General features: G+C 44.9%; 1 protein-coding gene across 16 annotated transcripts in view; it reads left to right on the forward strand.

Moving 5' to 3' along the window:
- The window catches only part of LOC118377533 (transcription factor SOX-6-like), a 227105-nt gene that overhangs the window by 49715 nt on the left and 155268 nt on the right, over positions 1 to 22122 (forward strand). For 5 of the 16 annotated variants that reach the window (XM_052483934.1, XM_052483905.1, XM_052483883.1 and 2 more), the window contains exon 1: positions 19642 to 19819. The exons of 1 other annotated variant lie outside the window; for it this stretch is intronic. In XM_052483934.1, coding sequence (XP_052339894.1) covers positions 19728 to 19819 — 92 coding nt within the window. In that variant the 5' untranslated portion in view covers positions 19642 to 19727. Of the gene's footprint in view, positions 1 to 3311; positions 3363 to 19639; positions 19820 to 22122 lie in introns of those variants that run through there. 10 more of the 16 variants (XM_052483931.1, XM_052483926.1, XM_052483894.1 and 7 more) reach the window with 6 other exon arrangements.

Consider the following 22122-nt stretch of genomic DNA (forward strand, 5'->3'; position numbering starts at 1 on the left):
CTTCCTAGGGTTAGAGGCAGATGCTTGGAACTTAGAATGGTAGAAAGTGGCTTTAGCAGCAGAGACAGAGGAGGAAAATGTAGAGAGGAGGGAGTGAAAGGATGCCAGGTCCGCAGGGAGGCGAGTTTTCCTCCATTTCCGCTCGGCTGCCCGGAGCCCTGTTCTGTGAGCTCGCAATGAGTCGTCGAGCCACGGAGCGGGAGGGGAGGACCGAGCCGGCCTGGAGGATAGGGGACATAGGGAGTCAAAGGATGCAGTAAGGGAGGAGAGGAGGGTTGAGGAGGCAGAATCAGGAGATAGGTTGGAGAAAGTTTGAGCAGAGGGAAGAGAAGATAGGATGGAAGAGGAGAGAGTAGCGGGGGAGAGAGAGCGAAGGTTGGGACGGCGCGATACCATCCGAGTAGGGGCAGTGTGGGAAGTGTTGGATGAGAGCGAGAGGGAAAAGGATACAAGGTAGTGGTCGGAGACTTGGAGGGGAGTTGCAATGAGGTTAGTGGAAGAACAGCATCTAGTAAAGATGAGGTCAAGCGTATTGCCTGCCTTGTGAGTAGGGGGAAGGTGAGAGGGTGAGGTCAAAAGAGGAGAGGAGTGGAAAGAAGGAGGCAGAGAGGAATGAGTCAAAGGTAGACGTGGGGAGGTTAAAGTCGCCCAGAACTGTGAGAGGTGAGCCGTCCTCAGGAAAGGAGCTTATCAAGGCATCAAGCTCATTGATGAACTCTCCAAGGGAACCTGGAGGGCGATAAATGATAAGGATGTTAAGCTTGAAAGGGCTGGTAACTGTGACAGCATGGAATTCAAAGGAGGCAATAGACAGATGGGTAAGGGAGAAAGAGAGAAAGACCACTTGGGAGAGATGAGGATCCCGGTGCCACCACCCCGCTGACCAGAAGCTCTCGGGGTGTGCGAGAACACGTGGGCGGACGAGGAGAGAGCAGTAGGAGTAGCAGTGTTATCTGTGGTGATCCATGTTTCCGTCAGTGCCAAGAAGTCAAGGGACTGGAGGGAGGCATAGGCTGAGATGAACTCTGCCTTGTTGGCCGCAGATTGGCAGTTCCAGAGGCTACCGGAGACCTGGAACTCCACGTGGGTCGTACGCGCTGGGACCACCAGGTTAGGGTGGTCGCGGTCACGCGGTGTGGAGCGTTTGTATGGTCTGTGCAGAGAGGAGAGAACAGGGATAGACAGACACATAGTTGACAGGCTACAGAAAAGGCTACGCTAATGCAAGGAAATTGGAATGACAAGCGGACTACACGTCTCGAATGTTCAGAAAGTTAGGCTTACGTAGCAAGAATCTTATTGACTAAAATGATTAAAATGATACAGTACTGCTAAAGTAGGCTAGCTGGCAGTAGCTGCGTTGTTGACACTACACTAATCAAGTCGTTCCGTTGAGTGTAATAATTTCTACAGTGCTGCTATTCGGGGGCTAGCTGGCTAGCTAGCAGTGTTGTTTACGTTACGTTGAGTTAAAAGAACGACAATAGCTGGCTAGCGAACCTCAGTGAATTAAGATAATCACTCCAAGGCTACACACACTAAACTACACAATTATCTTGGAAACAAAGACAGCTATGTAGCTAGCTAACACTGAACTAATCAAGTCGTACAGTTGAGTGAATAGCACTACAGTGATGCTAATCTGTGTGCGTTAGCTAGCGTTGCTAGCTCCTGGGCGAATAGCAGTGAAGGCTACGTTAGGGCGACGAAATACGAAATACGATAATTATGCAATTATCACTGATACAAGGACGGCTATGTAGCTAGCTAAGAAGAATGGCTAAGATTATGTAGCTAGCTAACAGTAAACTAATCAAGTCGTACAGTTGAGTGAATAGCACTACAGTGATGCTAATCTGTGTGCGTTAGCTAGCGTTAGCTAGCTCCTGGGCGAATAGCAGTGAAGGCTACGTTAGGGCGACGAAATACGATAATTATGCAATTATCTCTGATACAAGGACGGCTATGTAGCTAGCTAAGAAGAATTGCTAAGATTAGACAAATCAACCGTTGTACTATAATGAAATGTAATGAAAAAGTTATACAACCTGCAGAGCGAAGTGCGAATGCGACCGCTCGCTCCAACCGGAACCGGAACCATGGTTGACCATATGTTGATGATAGTGCTTAAAGAGAAGCACACAGCAGTCCAAAATCACAATATTCTGAAGACCAGTAACAGAAGCTAATGAAACCTGTTGGGAATCATTTCCAGCCATGTGCTTCCAAAATGTTTCGGGCGAGGCTTCTAAACGACCTCTCCAAACAGTGACATTGTGAACCACACCCTCCCACCTCCATGGCGGTGCGTGTCCCAGCATCGGGCCCCTGTGGTGGGGCTCCTAGGAGCCACAGAGCCCTCTCCAAACAGTGACATTGTGAACCACACCCTCCCACCTCCATGGTGGTGCGTGTCCCAGCATCGGGCCCCTGTGGTGGGGCTCCTAGGAGCCACAGAGCCCTCTCCAAACACTGACATTGTGAACCACACCCTCCCACCTCCATGGTGGTGCGTGTCCCAGCATCGGGCCCCTGTGGTGGGGCTCCTAGGAGCCACAGAGCCCTTGCCACACAGTGACATTGTGAACCACACCCTCCCACCTCCATGGTGGTGCGTGTCCCAGCATCGGGCTCCTAGAAACCACAGAGCCCTTGCCACACAGTGACATTGTGAACCACACCCTCCCACCTCCATGGTGGTGCGTGTCCCAGCATCGGGCTCCTAGAAACCACAGAGCCCTTGCCACACAGTGACATTGTGAACCACACCCTCCCACCTCCATGGTGGTGCGTGTCCCAGCATCGGGCTCTTAGAAACCACAGAGCCCTTGCCACACAGTGACATTGTGAACCACACCCTCCCACCTCCATGGTGGTGCGTGTCCCAGCATCGGGCTCCTAGAAACCACAGAGCCCTTGCCACACATGGACCACAACTGGACCACCTCTGGCTGCTCCTCCTACCACTCTGAGCCCTGCCAGAAGCTGGTCTGGGATCAGCGGTTACAGAAATGTATGTGTCACTCTGGAGAGAGCTTAGGAAGAATGCTGCGCTAGGATCAATAGGAAAGGGTTTATTTGTTGCAAACACATCATCAGGCCCTTGCTGTATGCAGATCCACTCCCCTCTCTGAGGAAAGACTAGAAGTAATGATGTCAATGCAGAGGAGAGGATGAGCTTCCTATCCTCCACACTGCCTTAATTAAAGACATACCTTATTAGAAGAGAAAGATGCATGCATTGCTCTGTGTTTGTTGCATGTTGCTTTTTTTCAGTGTTAAAATGGTTCTCTGTATTTCTCCTGCCGCAGAACCCCACACGCTGACATGGAGGGCTTTCTTCGTAGCAGCTTTTTACTGAGGTTAGTTTCTTTTTGAGTTGTTGTTGTAAAGTCGTGGGTCAGGGGGTCAGGGGCCAGGGGCTAAACTCATCTGTCCCTTCACAGCTCCAGCTCCCAACACCTAGCCTTAGATCACGTTCCTCCCTGGCTGGGTGGGGTCAGTGGGAGGGTTGTGTGCCTGGCAATCCACCCCAGCTGTATGTTGTTCGTGTAAAATAGACACTTCCACCTTTCCCCCTCTAGAGCGTTCTCCGTGGCATACTCACACTGATACCCAACACACTCCATAGTCAGACTGAAAGCAGTTGTCACTCTAACCTCACACACAGATGTGTAGAGAGACCCCCCCCATCTCACCCCTGGGTACTGTGCCTCTCAAACTAAGGTTTCCGTGTTCGTACTGCATGCTTTTGTCTGCCCCCCTCTTTTAGACTCATGGCCAGGTCAGGTGGGGTGAGGGTCGGGGTGTGGCTCGGTTTGTGATGTACTGTTTCCTGTTGTGTGTTTGTCCTTGACCGCAAAGTTAAAAAAAAATGTAACCTTGATGCTATTTTTCTTTTAAACCATCCTGTGAATTTGTGCTGTTATAACACGGAGGAAGTCAATAAGTGATTATATTCGCCATTGGCTCCTCTTTCCTCTCCTTGTGAGCGACCTTCTCCAGGCTTGAATGTTGCAGCCTAATTAATGGTGCCTTGTTAAAAGACGCAGCAGCAACAGGATCTGCCTTTCAAAGCTGCTGTCAGCCAAACTTTAGTAAAGCTAATGAATCCTCTTAGATTTTTTTCAAAAGGTAATTTATTTTATTAAATGAACACCATTCCCCCAGAAGTGTTGGAACCCGGTAAAATAAAGGACATGATAATGCCGTAAAAAGACATTGATATAACACAGCTTTAAAATACCCCATTAGTATCTAGTTTAAAAGGTTACTATTGAGTGTCCTTATTCTCTACACAGACAGCAGTAAAAAGACAGGATGAGCAAAAACAATTCACAGTCAGTTGCCCAGCACACCAGAATGAAGTGAGATTTGAGAGGCGCTATAGATCAGCCATTTCATTCCAAATATAGCACAAAAGCTCTCTGGGTTACCCTATCCAAGCAAACATATATCTTCAAAAATCATATTTATTAGAAATGTCCTTAAATAGCCTCTGTTTCCAAGGTCTAGTGAGTGTTACAACTCCAGTGTTGGCCGGAGGCTGGGGATCATACTCAGGCATGTGTTGGATTATTGAAGGTATGTTGCCTCTATTCATTTCCACTGGGCCACTAATGCTACAGAGTGGAGGATTGTGTTTGACTCCAGCCACCTGTTGAAGCAGCACCAGTTGGGCAGATATCTAGCTGAACAGAGGGTGGGGGAGGGCTTAAGAAAGCAACACCTCTTAAATCCAACTGAGATTCTTACAGCCCAATAACTTGAAGACCCAAATCGACCCACATAGACAAAACATGACTGCTAGCCTCTTTCGTAACAATTTCCTTTTGTTCTTTGTTGGAATCATTACTCTGAGAGAACACTGCGATTCATCTAAGTAAATGCATCATTAGGGTTCCTAATCCACATCCTTCTGTCACTGTCTGTTTTAATTAAATGAGAAGTGCCAGTGGAACGATATCACGCACACATGCTCGGGTGATTGGAGGACAGAGGCCTCAACAATCAGGCCAAGATTAAAGGCAGGCTTTGCCTTTAAGGGTCTGGCCTTTTGCTTGGCCACGGCTTGTGTCCTGGGGAGGGAAGGTTCGGAGGGAGAGAGAGAATGGGAGGGGAGGGGTATGGGAGACGGACCATGTTTCTTCAGTCTAGCTAGCACCACAACATATTTTCTTAAGCAATTGAATTGGGTCAAAGGGGGCTCTGTCAGTGCAATTATGTGAAAGTATGACAGCAACTATGCCTTGTGCCTCATTAATACATCTATTTCTGTGTAGTACTCTGAAAGGACATGTTGTCTATTAAACTCAGTCGTCTCCCCAGCTGTGTGGCCCAGAAGTTCCACTTCTGCTCTGACAGAGGGGCAGATGTTTAAGATGACTTTTCACATTTCATATCTGCGTCACTCATCTGCGTCACTCACTAACATACCACTGGACAAACTAGTCATTATTTTACACTAATTAGTCATCACTTCTTGTTTTGACTCATAGTTGCAGTAGCTGTAAAAGTACCAATCTCCCATTTTCAGTTTAGAAAATGATGCTGGTTGTTAATGCGCGCTGATGCAGGCAGAGGAATAGTCATTGTGAAAAATACATCAGGGAGAACTTTAAACAGGTTCACTTTATATTAATAATGTAGCATGGAGCCTTTGTACTGTCTTAGAAAATAATGACATTCTGTTTAAATCTCACATACAGAGCAGTACGTCTGCAACAAAGTGAAAGAATTCACTCAATTATACAGTTAGTGCACAATGTATTTTGGTGGAATAGGATCTGTTCTTACTCACATTAGAAGCCAGCTTTGTTTTAGAGAAGCAGTGTTTCAATTTAGCTGCATATTTATGAAGAACGTGATTATATTTGAGCAGATTGTGTGTGTGTGTGTGTGTGTGTGTGTGTGTGTGTGTGTGTGTGTGTGTGTGTGTGTGTGTGTGTGTGTGTGTGTGTGAGTGTGTGTGTGAGTGTGAGTGTGAGTGTGAGTGTGAGTGTGTGTGTGTGTGTGTGTGTGTGTGTGTGTGTGTGTGTGTGTGTGTGTGTGTGTGTGTGTGTGTGTGTGTGTGTGTGTGTGAGTGTGAGTGTGCGTGCGTGCGTGTGTGAGATCTGTAACAGTCACTGGCTAATCCCAGTAGAGAGGACCTCCTCCTGCATCTCTCACATTATTTGATGTAATGAAAGGAGAAAGTGTGTAACAAGGAGATTGTTAATTAATTTAGTCTAACAAGATGAAGATAAATGCAACCCACTGAAGGTTGACTAGGCAAAGGGGCCCACTTAGCATTCCTTCTCCTCTCCCCTGCCTCACAATGGAGCACATTTAAAAGGTGCAGCTCCGCGTTTGGACAACCCCACTGAGCTTTCACCCGTTAAATGTAGACGCAAAACATCTCACTTAACGTTTCTTTCAGCCCTTACAACTTAATCTACAATTTTCACCTTCCATGTGAGTGTTTATTAATCTCAACAAGCTGAAAATGTATATATAGCTACAATTCTTTGCTTTTTAAATGTGCTGGAATGTAATCAAGATAACACATCTCAGCCGCATTGAGTTGATGTTATTCTCCATGATTATTTATATTGCTTAAAGAAACCTTTTTGACATGTTAGTTAGGAGGGTTTCTCTGTTTTTTAAGGCTGACCATAGAGCCATTTCCCTTTCCTCAGGGAGAGATGAGTGAAAGGAGTAGATCTGCGCCTGTTCAAGCATCTAGTTAGCTGCTACTCTCCATGTCCTCTCAGAAGGGTCTGTGTGACTCCCAGCCTTTCACCATATGAATGGTCCTGCTCTAATGAGGCTTGGTGGCTATTTGAGCGGCGAGAGAGACAGACAGAAAAGAGGACATTTTTCTAAAAATCCAGACAGTTGTCTTCATTCACACCACTTTCAACAAATCAGCAGTCTATCAAGGACATTCTTCTGTGGACAATTCTATACAGAGCCTGCATGGCAGCACAGACCAATCATTATGAGACCCATTCCCTGCTCCCTTAGTTCTCAAGTCCACAACAATGAGTTGTTGATTGTGTAGACAACACCAGAACAATTATGCTCTCTGTTTTGGTGGCAGGGCAGCATTTTAAAGTCAGATCCTTAATAACGGCCTCATTATTGATATTCTTAGACCAGGCCTCAGGATAAGGAATAGTTGCTCACAGTACATCATTATTTAGCACATTTCGATTAGCTCATCATGTTGTCTACGTGCGAATAGAATCAAATGTAATTAAGGGAGCTGTGCTCATGGAACGCTGGCCACTGACTTAAAAGGTAGCACTTGATAGGCCATTAATATGAAGAAAGGTGGGAAAAAGAATGATTAGAGCTGTTTCCGTAGTAACTCCAACTTCCATCTGCGAGGGAACAATGGACTTGTGTTCCTCCACCACCTTGTCTTGAAAGAATAGAAAGCAAGAGAGAGAGTGTTCTGAAAGGACAAGACCCTTTCTAACAACGGCGTGGAGTCCAGGCCTAATAGGCTCTTCGGTGTGAGCTGTTAGACGAGCCCACTGGGGGATAGGACTGCGGAACAGTCACCATGTAATCCAAGGACAGCCGAAGTCATCATCCCTTTTTACAATAGCAGTTTGTTTTGTGCTGCTTCCATGTGCTCAACACAGACACGTCAGTCACACTAACTGGAGGGATAGAGAGAGAAGAGAGAGGGAACATGCCACACGGCCAAAACCTACTTGTTCCCTTACTGACTCTAAATAAACACAAACTAGATTTATACCAGAGACTTGGAGGAAAAATAACTCTCCAATTAGAAGGATCTGTCAGAAGCTACTTGAAGTGCCTCCAGCCTTTTCCCATCCCTGTTCCCTCTTCCCCGTGCAGCAGGAGAGGGGAACGCACGGCCTCTCTATTTGGTTCTGGCACCTCTAGTCTACACACTTCTCTGATAACAACATTCCCTCTTGGATGATCACTCTACACAAACACACCCTAGGAGGTAGAGGATCTATTCCATGCCTAGTACTAACAGGTACACATGATATCTTAACACAGTCTTTCACATAATTATATACGGCAAATGATAAAAGCAAACGAACGCAATAACGCAATTGCCAAAACCTGAGGAGTTACGGTAGTAATGAAAACACACGGTTGATATACTGTGTGTCGCCTTTTTATTTGAATCGTCGTATAAAAGTTCCTGTGAGGAGAGAAAAAGCACAAAGAGCTGATGTGATAGCTGAATACTCTGTCTGGACCAGAGTGGGTCCTCCTAAACCACTGCAGAGTTATAACCGTCTATGATCTACGGGCCTATGTGTTTCTCTTTACGTTTTATGTCCCTTATTACAGCTGCATACGTCTGCCCACATTAAGCTAATTTATGGCCCAGGCCACTGATACAGCAGTATAGGTTAATTAATTTGGCATTACTAATTAACTGTTATTGAGGGCGGAATATGAATTCAGAGTCTGGAGAAATAGCAGAGCAGGGAAGGAGAGAGGAGGACGGGAGGGACAGAGGACTGGCTGGGGTAGATGGGTTAATTTCTCCCTTTAGTCTTTTCTTACCACACAATGCCAAACTGTCAACTGAGTCCTCTAAGGGAAGCTGATTTCCTACGACCCAGTCAAGTCTCATCACAGATTCATTCCTGATCTCATGTATACTACCTTTCAAATGTTTGGGGTCACTTAGAAATGTCCTTATTTTCGAAAGAAAAGCAAATATTTTGTCCATTTAAATAACATCAAATTGATCAGAAATACAGTGTAGACATTGTTAATGTTGTAAATGACTATTGTAGCTGGAAACGGCTGATTTTCTATGTAATATCTACATAGGTGTACAGAGGCCCATTATCAGCAACCATCACTCCTGTGTTCCAATGACATGTTGTGTTAGCTAATCCAAGTTTATAATTTTAAAAAGCTAATTGATCATTAGTAAACCCTTTTGCAATTATGTTAGCACAGCTGAAAACTGTTGTTCTGATTAAAGAAGCAATAAAACTGGCCTTCTTTATACTAGTTGAGTATCTGGACCCCTACAAATCAGCCGGGCTAGGCAATCTGGACCCTCTCTTTCTAAAATGATCCACTGCAATTGTTGCAACCCATATTCATAGCCTGTTCAATCTCTCTTTTGTATCGTCTGAGATCCAGAAAGATTGAAAATCTGCCTTGGTCACCCCCCTCTTCAAAAGGGGAGACACTCTAGACCAAAACTGTTACAGACCTACCCTGCCTTTCTAAGGTCTTCGAAATCCAAATTAACAAACAGATCACCAACCATTTCAAATCCCACCGAACCTTCTCCACTATGCAATCTCGTTTCCGAGCTGGGCATGGGTGCACCTCAGCCACGCTCAAGGTCCTAAACAATATCACAATCGCCATCGACAAAAGACAATACTGTGCAGCCGTATTCATCGACCTGGCCAAAGCTCTGTCAAGACTCTGTCAATCACCGCATTCTTATTGGCAGACTCAACAGCCTTGGTTTCTCGAATGACTGCCTCGCCTGGTTCACCAACTACTTCTCAGATAGAGTTCAGTGTGTTAAATCGGAGGGCCTGTTGTCCAGACCTCTGGCAGTCTCTATGGGGGTGCCACAGGGTTCAATTCTCGGGCCGACTCTTTTCTCTGTATACATCAATGATGTCGCTCTTGCGGATGGTGATTCTCTCATCCACCTCTACGCAGACGACACCATTCTGTATACTTTTGGTCCTTCTTTGGACACGGTGTTAACTAACCTCGAGATGAGCTTCAATGCCATACAACTCTCCTTCCTTGGCCTCCAACTGCTCTTAAATGCAAGTAAAACTAAATGCATGCTCTCCAACCAATCGCTGCCCGCATCTGCATGCCCATCCAGCATCACTACTCTGGACAGTTTTGACTTAGAATATGTGGACAACTACAAATACCTAGGTGTCTGGTTAGACTGTAAACTCTCCTTCCACGCTCATATTAAGCATCTCCAATCCAAAATTAAATGTAGAATCGGCTTCCTATTTCGCAACAAAGCATCCTTCACTCAAGCTGCCAAACATACCCTTGTGACTATCCTACCGATCCTTGACTTCGGCGATGTCATTTACAAAATAGCCTCCAACACTTTACTCAGCAAATTGGATGCAGCCTATCATAGTGCCATCCATTTTGTCACCAAAACCCCATATACTACCCACCACTACGACCTGTATATGTTCTCTTTGGCTTTTCCTCGCTTCATATTTGTTGCCAAACCAACTGGCTCCAGGTCATCTATAAGTCTCTCCTAGGTAAAGCTCCGCCTTATCTCAGCTCACTGGTCACCATAGCAGCACCCACCTGTAGCACGCTCTCCAGCAGGTATATTTCACTGGTCACCCCCAAAGCCAATTCCTCCTTTGGCCACCTTTCCTTCCAGTTCTCTATTTTGCTCTTTTGCACCCCAGTATCTATACTTGCACACTCATCTTCTGCACATCTATCACTCCAGTGCTTATTTGTGAAATTGTAATTATTTCGCCACTACGGCCTATTTATTGCCTTACCTCCCTAATCTTATTTAATTTGCCGACACTGTATATAGACTTTTCTATTGTGTTATTGACTGTATGTTTGTTTATTACATGTGTAACTCTCTGTTGTTGTTTGTGTCACACTGCTTTGCTTTATCTTGACCAGGTCGCAGTTGTAAATGAGAACTTGTGCTCAACTGGCTTACCTGGTTACATAAAGGTGAAATAAATAAATAAATCAAATCTGGAGCATCAGCATTTGTGCGTTCGATTAGAGGCTCAAAATGCTAGAAACAAAGAACTTTCTTCTGAAACTCGTCAGTCTATTCTTGTTCTGAGAAATAAAGGCTATTCCATGCAAGAAATGGCCAAGAAACGGAAGATCTCATACAACGCTGTGTGCTACTCCCTTCACAGAACAGCACAAACTGGCCCTGGCCAGAATAGAAAGAGAAGTGGGAGGCCCCGGTGCACAACTGAGCAAGAGGACAAGTACATTAGAGAGGAGTCGCCTCCTCACTGCCGAAGATGAGACTGGTGTTTTGCGGGTACTATTTAATGAACCTGCCAGTTGAGAACTTGTCTGTTTCTCAAGCGTTGTACGAGATGTTCAGTTTCTTGGCAATTTCTTGCATGGAATAGCCTTCATTTCTCAGAACAAGAATAGACTGACGAGTTACATAAGTTTCTAGCCATTTTGAGCCTGTAATCGAACGCACAAATGCTGTTCTCCAGATACTCAACGAGTCTGAAGGCCAGTTTTATTGCTTCTTTAATCAGGACAACAGTTTTCAGCTGTGCTAACATAATTGCCAAAGGGTTTTTAATGATCAATTAGCCTTTTAAAATTATAAACCTGGATTAGCTAACACAACGTGCCATTGGAACACAGGAGTGATGGTTGCTGATAATGGGCCTCTGTACGCCTATGTAGATATTCCATAGAAAATCAGCCGTTTCCAGCTACAATAGTCATTTACAACATTAACAATGTCTACACTGTATTTATAAATACATCTGATGTTATTTTAATTGCCAAAAAATGTGCTTGTCTTTCAAAAATAAGGACATTTCTAAGTGACCCCAAACTTTTGAACGGTAGTGTATCTGAAAAGAGATTGTTGATAAGATTAGCTTTCATTGGACAGAATGTTTTGGGGAGAAAAACTGTGTGTCCTCAGTCAGTGGACACAAGGATGACCTCTTTACGAAACTTCAAACACAGGTGTCTCTCAATGGATGAGAAAAGCGCAGCTTTTTCTCCTCTCACACCAAACAATGGGCACGTTATACAAGCAAAATCGAGCAGTTAGGTACCTCACATTTACCTCTTAAAACAGGAAACTACATTCAGAGAAACAGGGCCGTTCAGGCAGAAAAGGACAACTTGGAATATTGTGGCGCGTTCGTGCTGACGTACATTCTCCAGAAACAGTCTTGGCCCTGCTGAGGAGAGACATGATTTTCTTACTGTAGTTGTGCTATGGACACTGCTGCTAGTACACTGCCCCCTATACCCATAAGTAAGCAATACCACTACCCTGAACACATTGACAGTGTGGCAGTTTTACAGTCTCCATTAATCTGGCCTCTTTCCCCGTATCTCTTTCTGTTTCTCTCTCTCTCCTTCTCTTTATCTCTCCTTCCCTCTTTCTTTCTTTCTTTCTTTCTTTCTTTCTTTCTTTCTTTCTTTCTTTCTTTCTTTCTTTCTTTCTTTCTTTCTTTCTTTCTTTTCCCCACTCTCCAGCCACCTATACCTCTACAATCTACTCCTGACATACTCTCGGCGTGAGCCAAGCCTTTCAATTTAGATTTCAATTATCATGTTAGTTTTGTGATTAGACTTCTGTCCTCCAGGAATCAGACCTCTCTGCTCCTCTCTTTTCCCCTCTTCCCCTGCAATCAGATCCCATCTGATGAATGGTGCATATAATTACAGAAGTTATTGAATATGCAGATCGCTGCTTACTCTTGGTGGGCTGTTCATAATGCATTAACTCTAACTGTATGAAACAAGGGTCCCCGGTAAAGAGCCACTTCAGTAATGAGAGAGGCCCAGTGTATGCCATTAGTCAGGGATAATAGCCGTTAGTAAGGGGCGAACTCCATTAAAAGACACACAGGCATATTATGATATGCCTTGTTTTTCTCTCTCTCTGTGTGTGTGTGTGTGTGTGTGTGTGTGTGTGTGTGTGTGTGTGTGTGTGTGTGTGTGTGTGCGTGTGTGCGTGTGTGCGTGCGTGTGTGCGTGCGTGTGTGTGTGCGTGCGTGCGTGCGTGCCTGATGCCATAGAGGCTGCAGCTGTTGGTCCCAGTTCTAACTAGCCAGAGCTAGCCTGCTGCACTTCACTGTGGAGGCCGGGGGCACAGCACAGCCAGGGCTCCCACTCTCCCACAGCATGGAGCTCTATCTACTGGCCAGCCACGTCAACACACAGACACACACAGGCAGGGTGTTTATGAATCATTCAACATGAGATGTTTCCCCCCAGACTGGCAGGCCCACGGCCTTACTGTATGTGACTACCATGGTCTCACGTCCTGTCCTGCCGTGATTCAATCCCCAAGTGGCCTCTAAGCCACAGCAAATGATCTCTCCCCTTCTCCCAGAATTGAATCTTCTCCTGACATTCTTAGATGTTCAATTCTGTAGTGTGGTTAAGTTCATGATACGCATTACACAGGTAGTCAGAGACAGAAAGAGACAAACAGATCTAGCGAGACACTCTGTTACGTGCCGAGTCTAGTTAAGTGATGGGCCAAACATGAGTCGGTCTTACTCTTATTCATTTTTCAGGAGTTAGCTAACTCTCTCCTTGCTTTGACGTTCATTTGTTTTTCACATTAAGCCTGAGGCAAAGACTTTCTGATTTATTGTTTGGCACCTGTTGTGTTTAATTCAGGAACACCATTCCTAAAAAACACAGACCCCCTTTATTTTTAGCTTGTGAGCTGTACTTGCCATTTATAGCCGACTATCCCGTTCCTAGACTCATGGCTGGCTGACACTCTGCTGATGTCTTACAGGGGATTGTACATTACACTGCAGGAACCCAGGGAGGCCCTCCCAAAGAACAAAGATAGACACACATCCTTGTGCACCACACACACACACACACACACACACACACACACACACACACACACACACACACACACACACACACATACGCAGCATTTCTACACATTCAGCTATAGTTGTACACATAGTTACAGTAGCATATCATTTATTTTATTTAACGTTTTTTTGTCGTTGTTTTTTTTACCCCCTTTTTCTCCCCAATTTCGTGGTATCCAATTGTTTTTTAGTAGCTACTATCTTGTCTCATCGCTACAACGATGAGAAAGGTCGAGAGCCATGTGTCCTCCGGAACACAACCCAACCAAGCCGCACTGCTTCTTAACACAGCGTGCATCCAACCCGGAAGCCAGCCGCACCAATGTGTCGGAGGAAACACTGTACACCTACCGACCCTGTCAGCGTGTACTGCGCCCGGCCCGCGATGCGGTGCCTTGGACCACTGCGCCGCCCGGGAGGCCCTAGCATATATATGTTTAACTGCACAGCATGAAGGCAACATGTGCATTTATAATAGATGAATGCAGTGGACAGATCAGTGCTTCCTCTCCTATTCATTGTGTCTGTACAAAGCAGTCCCCTAGTCTAGGACAGCCTATGTTCTCCTGACATGCGTTGGCTCCTCACTCTCCTGCAGTTCTATTGGTTTAAATGGCTTCCTGTTAAATATTTACCCTGACATGGTCTCTCCGCTGCACTCACTGTTGAGCTGACTGACACCCGTAGGACATTATGCTTTCATATCGCTCAATGCAATGTGTTTTTCATCATTTTAAAATGGCTGCACAATCATGAATATTGCGAGACCATACAGGACAGTACCTGGAGAGGTTATTTTCATGGCTTTCTTCAGCCTGAGAACAGACAACTGAATAGTTACAGAATACTAAATGAATAGATATTAATGCTTTTACATATTAGAAATAAGACACATTTGTGATAAGACACATTTCCTAGTCACAGGACATTTGAATTTTTTTTGTATAATCTGTGGAACGACCCACTGATTTCAAATGAGTATAATCTATCCTTTTATGTAAATAATTCTGTTGTTCTCTTTAAAGATATTTTCATATTTTACCCATGATATTTTGTTTTTAAGAAGAGACAACACAAACTAAGCCATCACTCCAGCTCTGGTATAAAGATAATTGATGAGCTCTAATAATGTATTCCAGTCCTCCTCATTTGTCTGTTTGTGGCCTGCAGGCTTGCTTATTACTACTGTCATAAACCTGGGAGAAAATCGGTGTACTCTCACACGCACACACACACACACACACTCGCTTTTACTTTGGCATTGTGAAATTCAATCCATATTGAACCAGTGTGTCATGCAATTAATAATGCAGCGTATTTACAGTGTAGAGATCAACTGAGATGTACTTTCTCTCTCTGAACATGTCACTTCAGCGTTCTCTTACTGTAATACTGTCGATGTCCACTGGAATAGATAAAGAGAAATGCCATTCTAATGTCTATTACTGCATTGACTCCAGGCATTGACCAAGAGAGAGTCCAAAATGAACTCAGATTGAACTTGTGGTCCTGTCCAGTGTCCTGTCTACAGTACAGACAAAGAGTCGGGTGTGGTGTCAGAGGTCATGGCTGTGTCTGTATCTGTTTCTCTGTCATGGCTGACTGTGGTATTTAAGACTCAGAGACGGCTTTCACACACGGACCTGTGGCCACTGTAGCCGGCTCCATGTATATTATTAGGTTAATAGGATTGTACATGTTTACACCAACTGTTATCTCAGTGGGATGTCAGGGAGGTGACTTATACTGGTGTAATGGGCTTACTGACGGGCTTAAATAGCATGGTAGTGGCCCACTAACTCACACACACACATTCTCACAGTCACCCCTGTAGTTAGGCTGGAGTGACATGTCAGAGGAGAAACCGCTGTAGGGCGTGGGTTTGCAGCATGGTGTGGACTCTGCGTTTTCACCTCTCACCTAACCAGTGTGTTGCGACAGACATTCGACCTTTATCAAGTCACAGCTATTGTTTGCAGATTGGTTGCACACGCCACAGGCTGTGAAAGACACATCTGCTACCTTGAGCCTAGTGAGAGAAGGACAGATAGAGGGCTGGGGAGGAGGGCCGGGCGGAGGGCCGAGGCGGAGGGCCGAGACGGAGGGCGGAGGGCGAGGGCGGGGGCGGAGGACCGGGGAGGAGGGCCAGGGTTGGGGGGCGGAGGGCGGGGGGAGGGGGGGGGCGGAGGACGGGGGCGGAGGGCCGGGGCGGGGGAGGTGGGGGACTGGCGGCTCGTTATCCTCTCTTACAGCTCAGCTACAATCACTATCCACTATTTGTCCGGCCTTCACCAGATATTTGCCTTTTTCTGTTTGCTGCTTATTTTAGTCTATTTGAGTCAGATAGAGACAGTATTTCCAAAGACCACGGCCCTGTCTTCTGTTTTTGTTTGTTGCATAATATACTTTTACTGTGTCCCTCTCTCTCTGTGTGTTTTAGGATGTTGACTTTTCAGTTGATTTTGTCCCCCAGCTTTCCGTTTTCAGGAACTAGTCTTTTAAACGTTTGTTTGTAAGAGATGCAGCAATACAATGTTAACCTCCATGGCACAGCTAGACACATCAGAATGCTATTTTAATGATGTTTAAAAAATAAAGTGTTGTTAGGAACTGCGACTTTGTGTCATGATGTGATGTCAGTCACAGTAGGGATTGTTGTTTGGTAATAAAGCAGTGTAAATTTGTGAAATGTTGAGTCAGTGTTTCAGACAACCCCCTTCAGACTTTAAAACCCCAGCTATAAAAGCAGATTTGTTTCTATGTTTTTGATTGATTCACTGATTGAGATCTAAAGGGTGCTCATGAACGTCCTGGGACAAAGGGCCTCTTTGTGTGGAGCGGCCGTCTGAAATGGAGGAGTAGTTTGAGATGACCAGATGATTTCCTACGGGTCCAGTGAGTGAGCCCCACCACAGTGTAGCGAGTCTGAGGCTGAGCCGGGCTGCGCTGAGCGTAATGAATGTGGTAGCAGGGAACCACAACAGAGCCGGGCAGAGGCTGCCTGAGAGGCTGCCTGGGAACCAGAGGGACGTGGCCACCGGCCAGACACAGACACAAACCCCTGGCTCACACTTGTGGTTTTTAAAGAAAGCAATTTAGTTAATGATTTCATTCTGAAAGCCTGTCATGATGCATGCGTGGTCTGCGTCTGCTAGGAAAGAAGAGAAACCTCTCCCACCGAGGTGTTAGTCAACATGACTGCCTCTGACTACCAGAAACTACCAGAGGCCTGGGGCTGTGATGGAGATAGTGAGAGGAGAAATAATGGCCCCATTTCCACATCAAAACCTGCTCACTGCTGACCAGGCAGAAAGGAGTCTTATTTGATGTTTTTGTAGGTAATAGATTGCAGTGAGTTTATCATTTGCGGTGATATTTATATTTCGACAGAGGCCTACCATGTCTATTTATCTGGCATCTTGACAAATAGATGAATGCAGTGTGAGTTTGAGCGAAGTATCAGTGGTCAGACACATGGTTAACAGCCCACTGGTGAGACATTTTCTGTATCAGTCAACGGCTAATCCTGTACAGAGCCTGTTCTCTCAGACTGCATATACTGCACATTTCTCTTCAACCATGTCTGTCAGCTCCCTGATTTTATTAGACTGTGTTTCCCATTCAGTTATAGTGGTTTTCTCCGTGCCGCTCTGTGAGTGAAGCATTGCTAAAACAGGGGCTGTACATGTCTTCTGTGAACCAAATTCTTGGGCAATTACTCAGATCAATGGCAGGTGGTTCTGGTTTGGCTCCTCGGATCTCGTTTCTCCTTGCAGCCTCTATTTCTCTGTATGGGCTGTCAGTCAGCAGGATAACTCTGAACCACCTCCAAACAGAGCCGGCTGCCAAGCATTCGTTTAGCCGCTCACTTTTATTCGGCCCTCCCGTCCGACCTGTCACAGCGTTACACACTGTTGACCATGCTTTCTATTCAACAAGGGCAAATGAATTGGTTTCAGTGGTTTAAATCGGCAATCAATGTCAGTTTCCTAACATAATAAGGCTTAATAATAAATCTGTGAGGTGTGGCCTGCCTGACCTCTATTCATCAGTTCCTTCTACATGGTCTCATCTGGGTGGAGCAAATGAACTACCCTTGTTTTGATTTTCCGATTGACGTGTCACATGAAACGTTGCCACTCTCAGAATATGGCCCTTTCCCTCCCTCCCTTTATGCCAGGCATCACTTTCTCACCCTCAGTCCCGCCGAGAACATACAAGGCATTAAGATAGAGAAAAACGTCCAGTGACAAAGGTGGACACATTTGTGTGCCTTGTTTGCGCGCTCAATGAATTATTTCAATTCATGAGTGAGTGAGAGAGAGAAAGACAGAGAAAGAAAGAAAGAAAGAAAGAAAGAAAGAAAGAAAGAAAGAAAGAAAGAAAGAAAGAATGAAAGAAAGAAAACAAATCCCCAAAGAATTAGGGGTGGGACTAACTGTAACTAATGAGCTGTTGTCCAGCCAATCCCTAGAATAGAGCCGCTTAATCAAAGCAGCGTTGTAGGTAATTTCCCCCCCCCCCCGCTCCTGCAGAAATCCATTTATGCTATGAGAATAAAAGAGAACAAAACTGCTATTCTTTTCATTAGACGTTGTACATTTTCCAATTTGAGTGACCAGCGCTGGCGAAGCGTCCTATTTTTGGAAAAGAAAAGAATCAGGATAGTTGTGGAGAAAGCAGGCCACTGTGTGCCGACATTCCAGATGTCCAAACGGCAGTTGTACCAACCAAACTTTTCTGGGCAATGGCTGCCAGTGATGACCTCATAAGGAGCAGGCCAAAGACTGAGGCCCACAGACTGAGCCCCCCCCGCTTTCATAATCCATTCTGTGTCTCCAGTGTCCCTCTCTTTTTCTGTCCCCCTGCAAAATTACTCCTTCATAATTAGCCATTGTTCCTGCTCTTTTGGCGCGGCTCTCTGCATTTTTTCAGGGGCCCCTTTTCTCTCCTCCCCCTCTGTCCCCTATATACTCATTGTGTATCTCTAGGAACCTTGTGATGCCTGGCAGCCCACCAGCCTACTTGTTTGGCACCCCCAGTCCTCTCCACAGCTCTGTGCACTGTGGACTGTGGGAGATGTTACACTTGGTTTGTTCAATCGGAACTCTTTGCTCTAAACTCTCAAGTGCATAGAAGTTATCTTTATAAATGACAGAAAGGACCTGGCCTGAATGGCACTTTGTTGAATGTTTTCCTAAAAGGGCCCCCCACTATATTTCATCTGTCAGTCGCTTTTCTTTACCCCAACAATGCTTGATTGTTTCCATGAAAACTTCAGGTTCCACAGACAGGAGAATTCTGTATTATTATGTTCCTGCCAAATTCCGATCTCTGTTTTCCTTCCCCTGCACTCACAAAGGGCTCATAACTTACTGTCAACTGGGAGGGGAGCCACAAAGCTCCACTGTTGCTCAGCGAATAGCCTGTGTTGGTTGATGGCTTTACTGGCTGTAAAGTTTGCTTAACTGCAGTGGCAGTGACAGAAGGTACTTTGGGAACTTCATCCCCCAGAAGGCGCAGACCACTACACGTTCAGAGAGAGAGAGAGAGCAGGGGAGTGTAAGAGAGAGAGAGACCGAGAAAGAGAGGGAAGGAAAAAACAAGTAACTTCTCTTGCCTCTCAATCTCTTTAGCGCCAGACTGCTAGCTGGATGAGAGAGTGGTAGTTCTGAGGTTGTGCAGTAGTTCTGCTGTTCTTTATTGTGGGTGCTGCTCCTATGTGTGCTGCTCCTGGCTGTCCTCTAGTTCTGTCCTCTACTTCTCCTCGTGGATGCCATCTGCGACAGAGTACTGTGAAACAGACAGGAAAAGGACTACACTGGACGCTTGGCCGGTCAGCGAGTGTTCGTGAGTGTGTGTGGTTGTGCATTTGAGAGAGAGAGAGAGAGAGAGAGAGAGAGAGAGAGAGAGAGAGAGAGAGAGAGAGAGAGAGAGAGAGAGAGAGAGAGAGAGAGAGAGAGAGAGAGAGAGAGAGAGAGAGAGAGAGAGAGAGAGAGAGAGAGAGAGAGAGAGAGAGAGAGAGAGAGAGAGAGAGAGAGAGAGAGAGAGAGAGAGAGAGAGAGAGAGAGAGAGAGAGAGAGAGAGAGAGAGAGACCCCTCTGGCTCCTGGTGAACTGAGGAGGTGTTATGCCATCCAGCGCTGAAGTTGTCTCTCTTGGATCGGGAGGAGGAGGACCAGTGGCGGAGGGGGCCATCGGTGGAGATGAGCGGCTCAGTTTGTGAGTGTGTGCTCCTCGACCCTCACTGGGTAGACAGACAGACAAAGTCACTTCAGAGCTCTCACACCTGCATCAGCCTCTGTTGTCAGGCTCTGCCTAGCAGCTAGCAAGGGGGGGCAGGACACCAACCAGGCTGTCTAACTAATCCAGCTGCACAAGTGTTTAAAGTGAGACGGAAGACGGCTCCTCCAACAGGATATTATTGCAAATAATTTACTGTGCAAAGTAATTACGGATGCTATGCTCTATATCTAAAGTGTGCACTTGAGGAGGCTTGCTTAATTTGCTCTGGGTGGTTGTCTTTTTGAGTGTGGGTTTTAGAGTAACTACGTTGGTTTCTAATAGAGAAAGCATCAGGAGAGTGAGTGAAGTGGGGGATGAAGTGCTTGTGTAATTGAGTTGACTTTTTGAAGGGGGAAGGTCAACATTTATAGAGGAACAATTTAAACACATTAATTTGGACAACTCTCTCCAGCTACGTTGTTAGGGTGTATGTATTTCCCCAGCAATTTTCAATATTTTTAATATCATTACCCATAATTACTTTGTCCACTTGAATTTTTCTCCTTGGATTACATTTTGATATTATTGTCTGAAATAAATATCATGGAAGTGAAATGTTCATTTTAACTTTTCATTTGAACATCTATATATTTTTTTCTCTCCAAAAAAAGTTATAATGTCTCGCAGAGCCATTTGTTTGTAGAATCCACAAAATCTAAATAATGTCAAATAAATCTGATTATCATAAATAAACTGTGAAATAGACTTCAAAAAGAATATGAGTTCACATCTCATCATCCTCATACAGTAGATGAGTTTATCTTCAAATATTGTAACTGTTTTAGAATTTACAGTAGGAAGTAAGGATTTCCTCTCCATCAATCTTCCATTTACTGGGTCTCATAGGTAGTGTTAGCTGCTGTGGAATGTGTGTGTGTGTGTGTGTGTGTGTGTGTGTGTGTGTGTGTGTGTGTGTGTGTGTGTGTGTGTGTGTGTGTGTGTGTGTGTGTGTGTGTGTGTGTGTGTGTGTGTGTGTGTGTGTGTGTGTGTGTGTGTGTGTGTGTGTTTTACACAGAGAGGGAAGGAGAGCGGTAGAAGCTGAATCATTATTATATGTTTATGTATGGGGTGCCAGGCTCATCTACAACACAGTCACAATGGAAGGCGATCATTTAATTGTGCTAAACGGCAGTGAGTGTGTCAGTCATTTCCCAGCTGGGAGCTGTGAGGGAGCAACATGTTATTATGCCAGGTGAAGACCCTGTGGATCCCTGCTATGTCACCTGGGACAACAGTGGGGGAATAGGAGGTTACAAAGACCTCTAGAGGAAGACAGAACAATATCTCTCTACACACTTCTGTAAAATCAAAATACTTTACAGTTCCACCTTTGTATCACTTTTAATGTATTTGTTATATTTTCCCTTTGTACTTTGTACAGCCAGTCTCAGGCTCATCTACAGTATCTGTAATAGATAGACAATATTGAATGTCTATTGAAAGAAAATTCAAAAGATATTTTCAAATGTAAAGAAATATGGCCTTCAGTCCTCAAATCAGTTCAATGTTTTATATATTTTTTATGTATTGTAGATTGCTTAAAATAAATTGAATATATGACCTCTTTCTCACTCCCACTATGTGTGTGAGCCCTGACTTGTGCTCTGGAGTAAAGCCTGTATCGTCTTTGTGTAGACAGTGATGCTCTGACCATGTTCTCACAGTGCCTTCAGCAGCATGGTGTATAATGCATTTACATCTACAATGATATTTCATTAGGTGCACCAAATGGCTCTTGTGCTGGCCTGCGATAATCGCTAATTTTTGCATTTTTTGTTTTCCATTGTTAGTATGATGTAATGCTAATATTTGACCTAATAACTTTGTTCCAGTCGATGTTGTCTAAAGACGTCATGCTTTTTAGATGTTCACCCAATTGTCAGTTTCTGTTGAAATGCCTTTGTTTTCAAATGACTTTAGATTTTTCTTTAGAGAAAGTCAAAAGATTCCATTAAGGAATATTTCCCCAAATCATTTTCATTTATACCTTTTATTTTCTGCATTTTGGTGTGTGTGTGTGTATGTGTATGTGTGTGTGTGTGTGTGTGCGTGTATGTGTATGTGTGTGTGTGTGTATGTGTGTGTATGTGTGTGTGTGTGTGTGTGTGTGTGTGTGTGTGTGTGTGTGTGTGTGTGTGTGTGTGTGTGTGTGTGTGTGTGTGTGTGTGTGTGTGTGTGTGTGTGTGTGTGTGTGTGTGTGTGTGTGTGTGTGTATGTGTATGTGTGTGTGTGTGTGTGTG

Source organism: Oncorhynchus keta, chromosome 2 (genome assembly GCF_023373465.1).
Source record: "Oncorhynchus keta strain PuntledgeMale-10-30-2019 chromosome 2, Oket_V2, whole genome shotgun sequence".
NCBI classification, from domain to species: domain Eukaryota; kingdom Metazoa; phylum Chordata; class Actinopteri; order Salmoniformes; family Salmonidae; genus Oncorhynchus; species Oncorhynchus keta.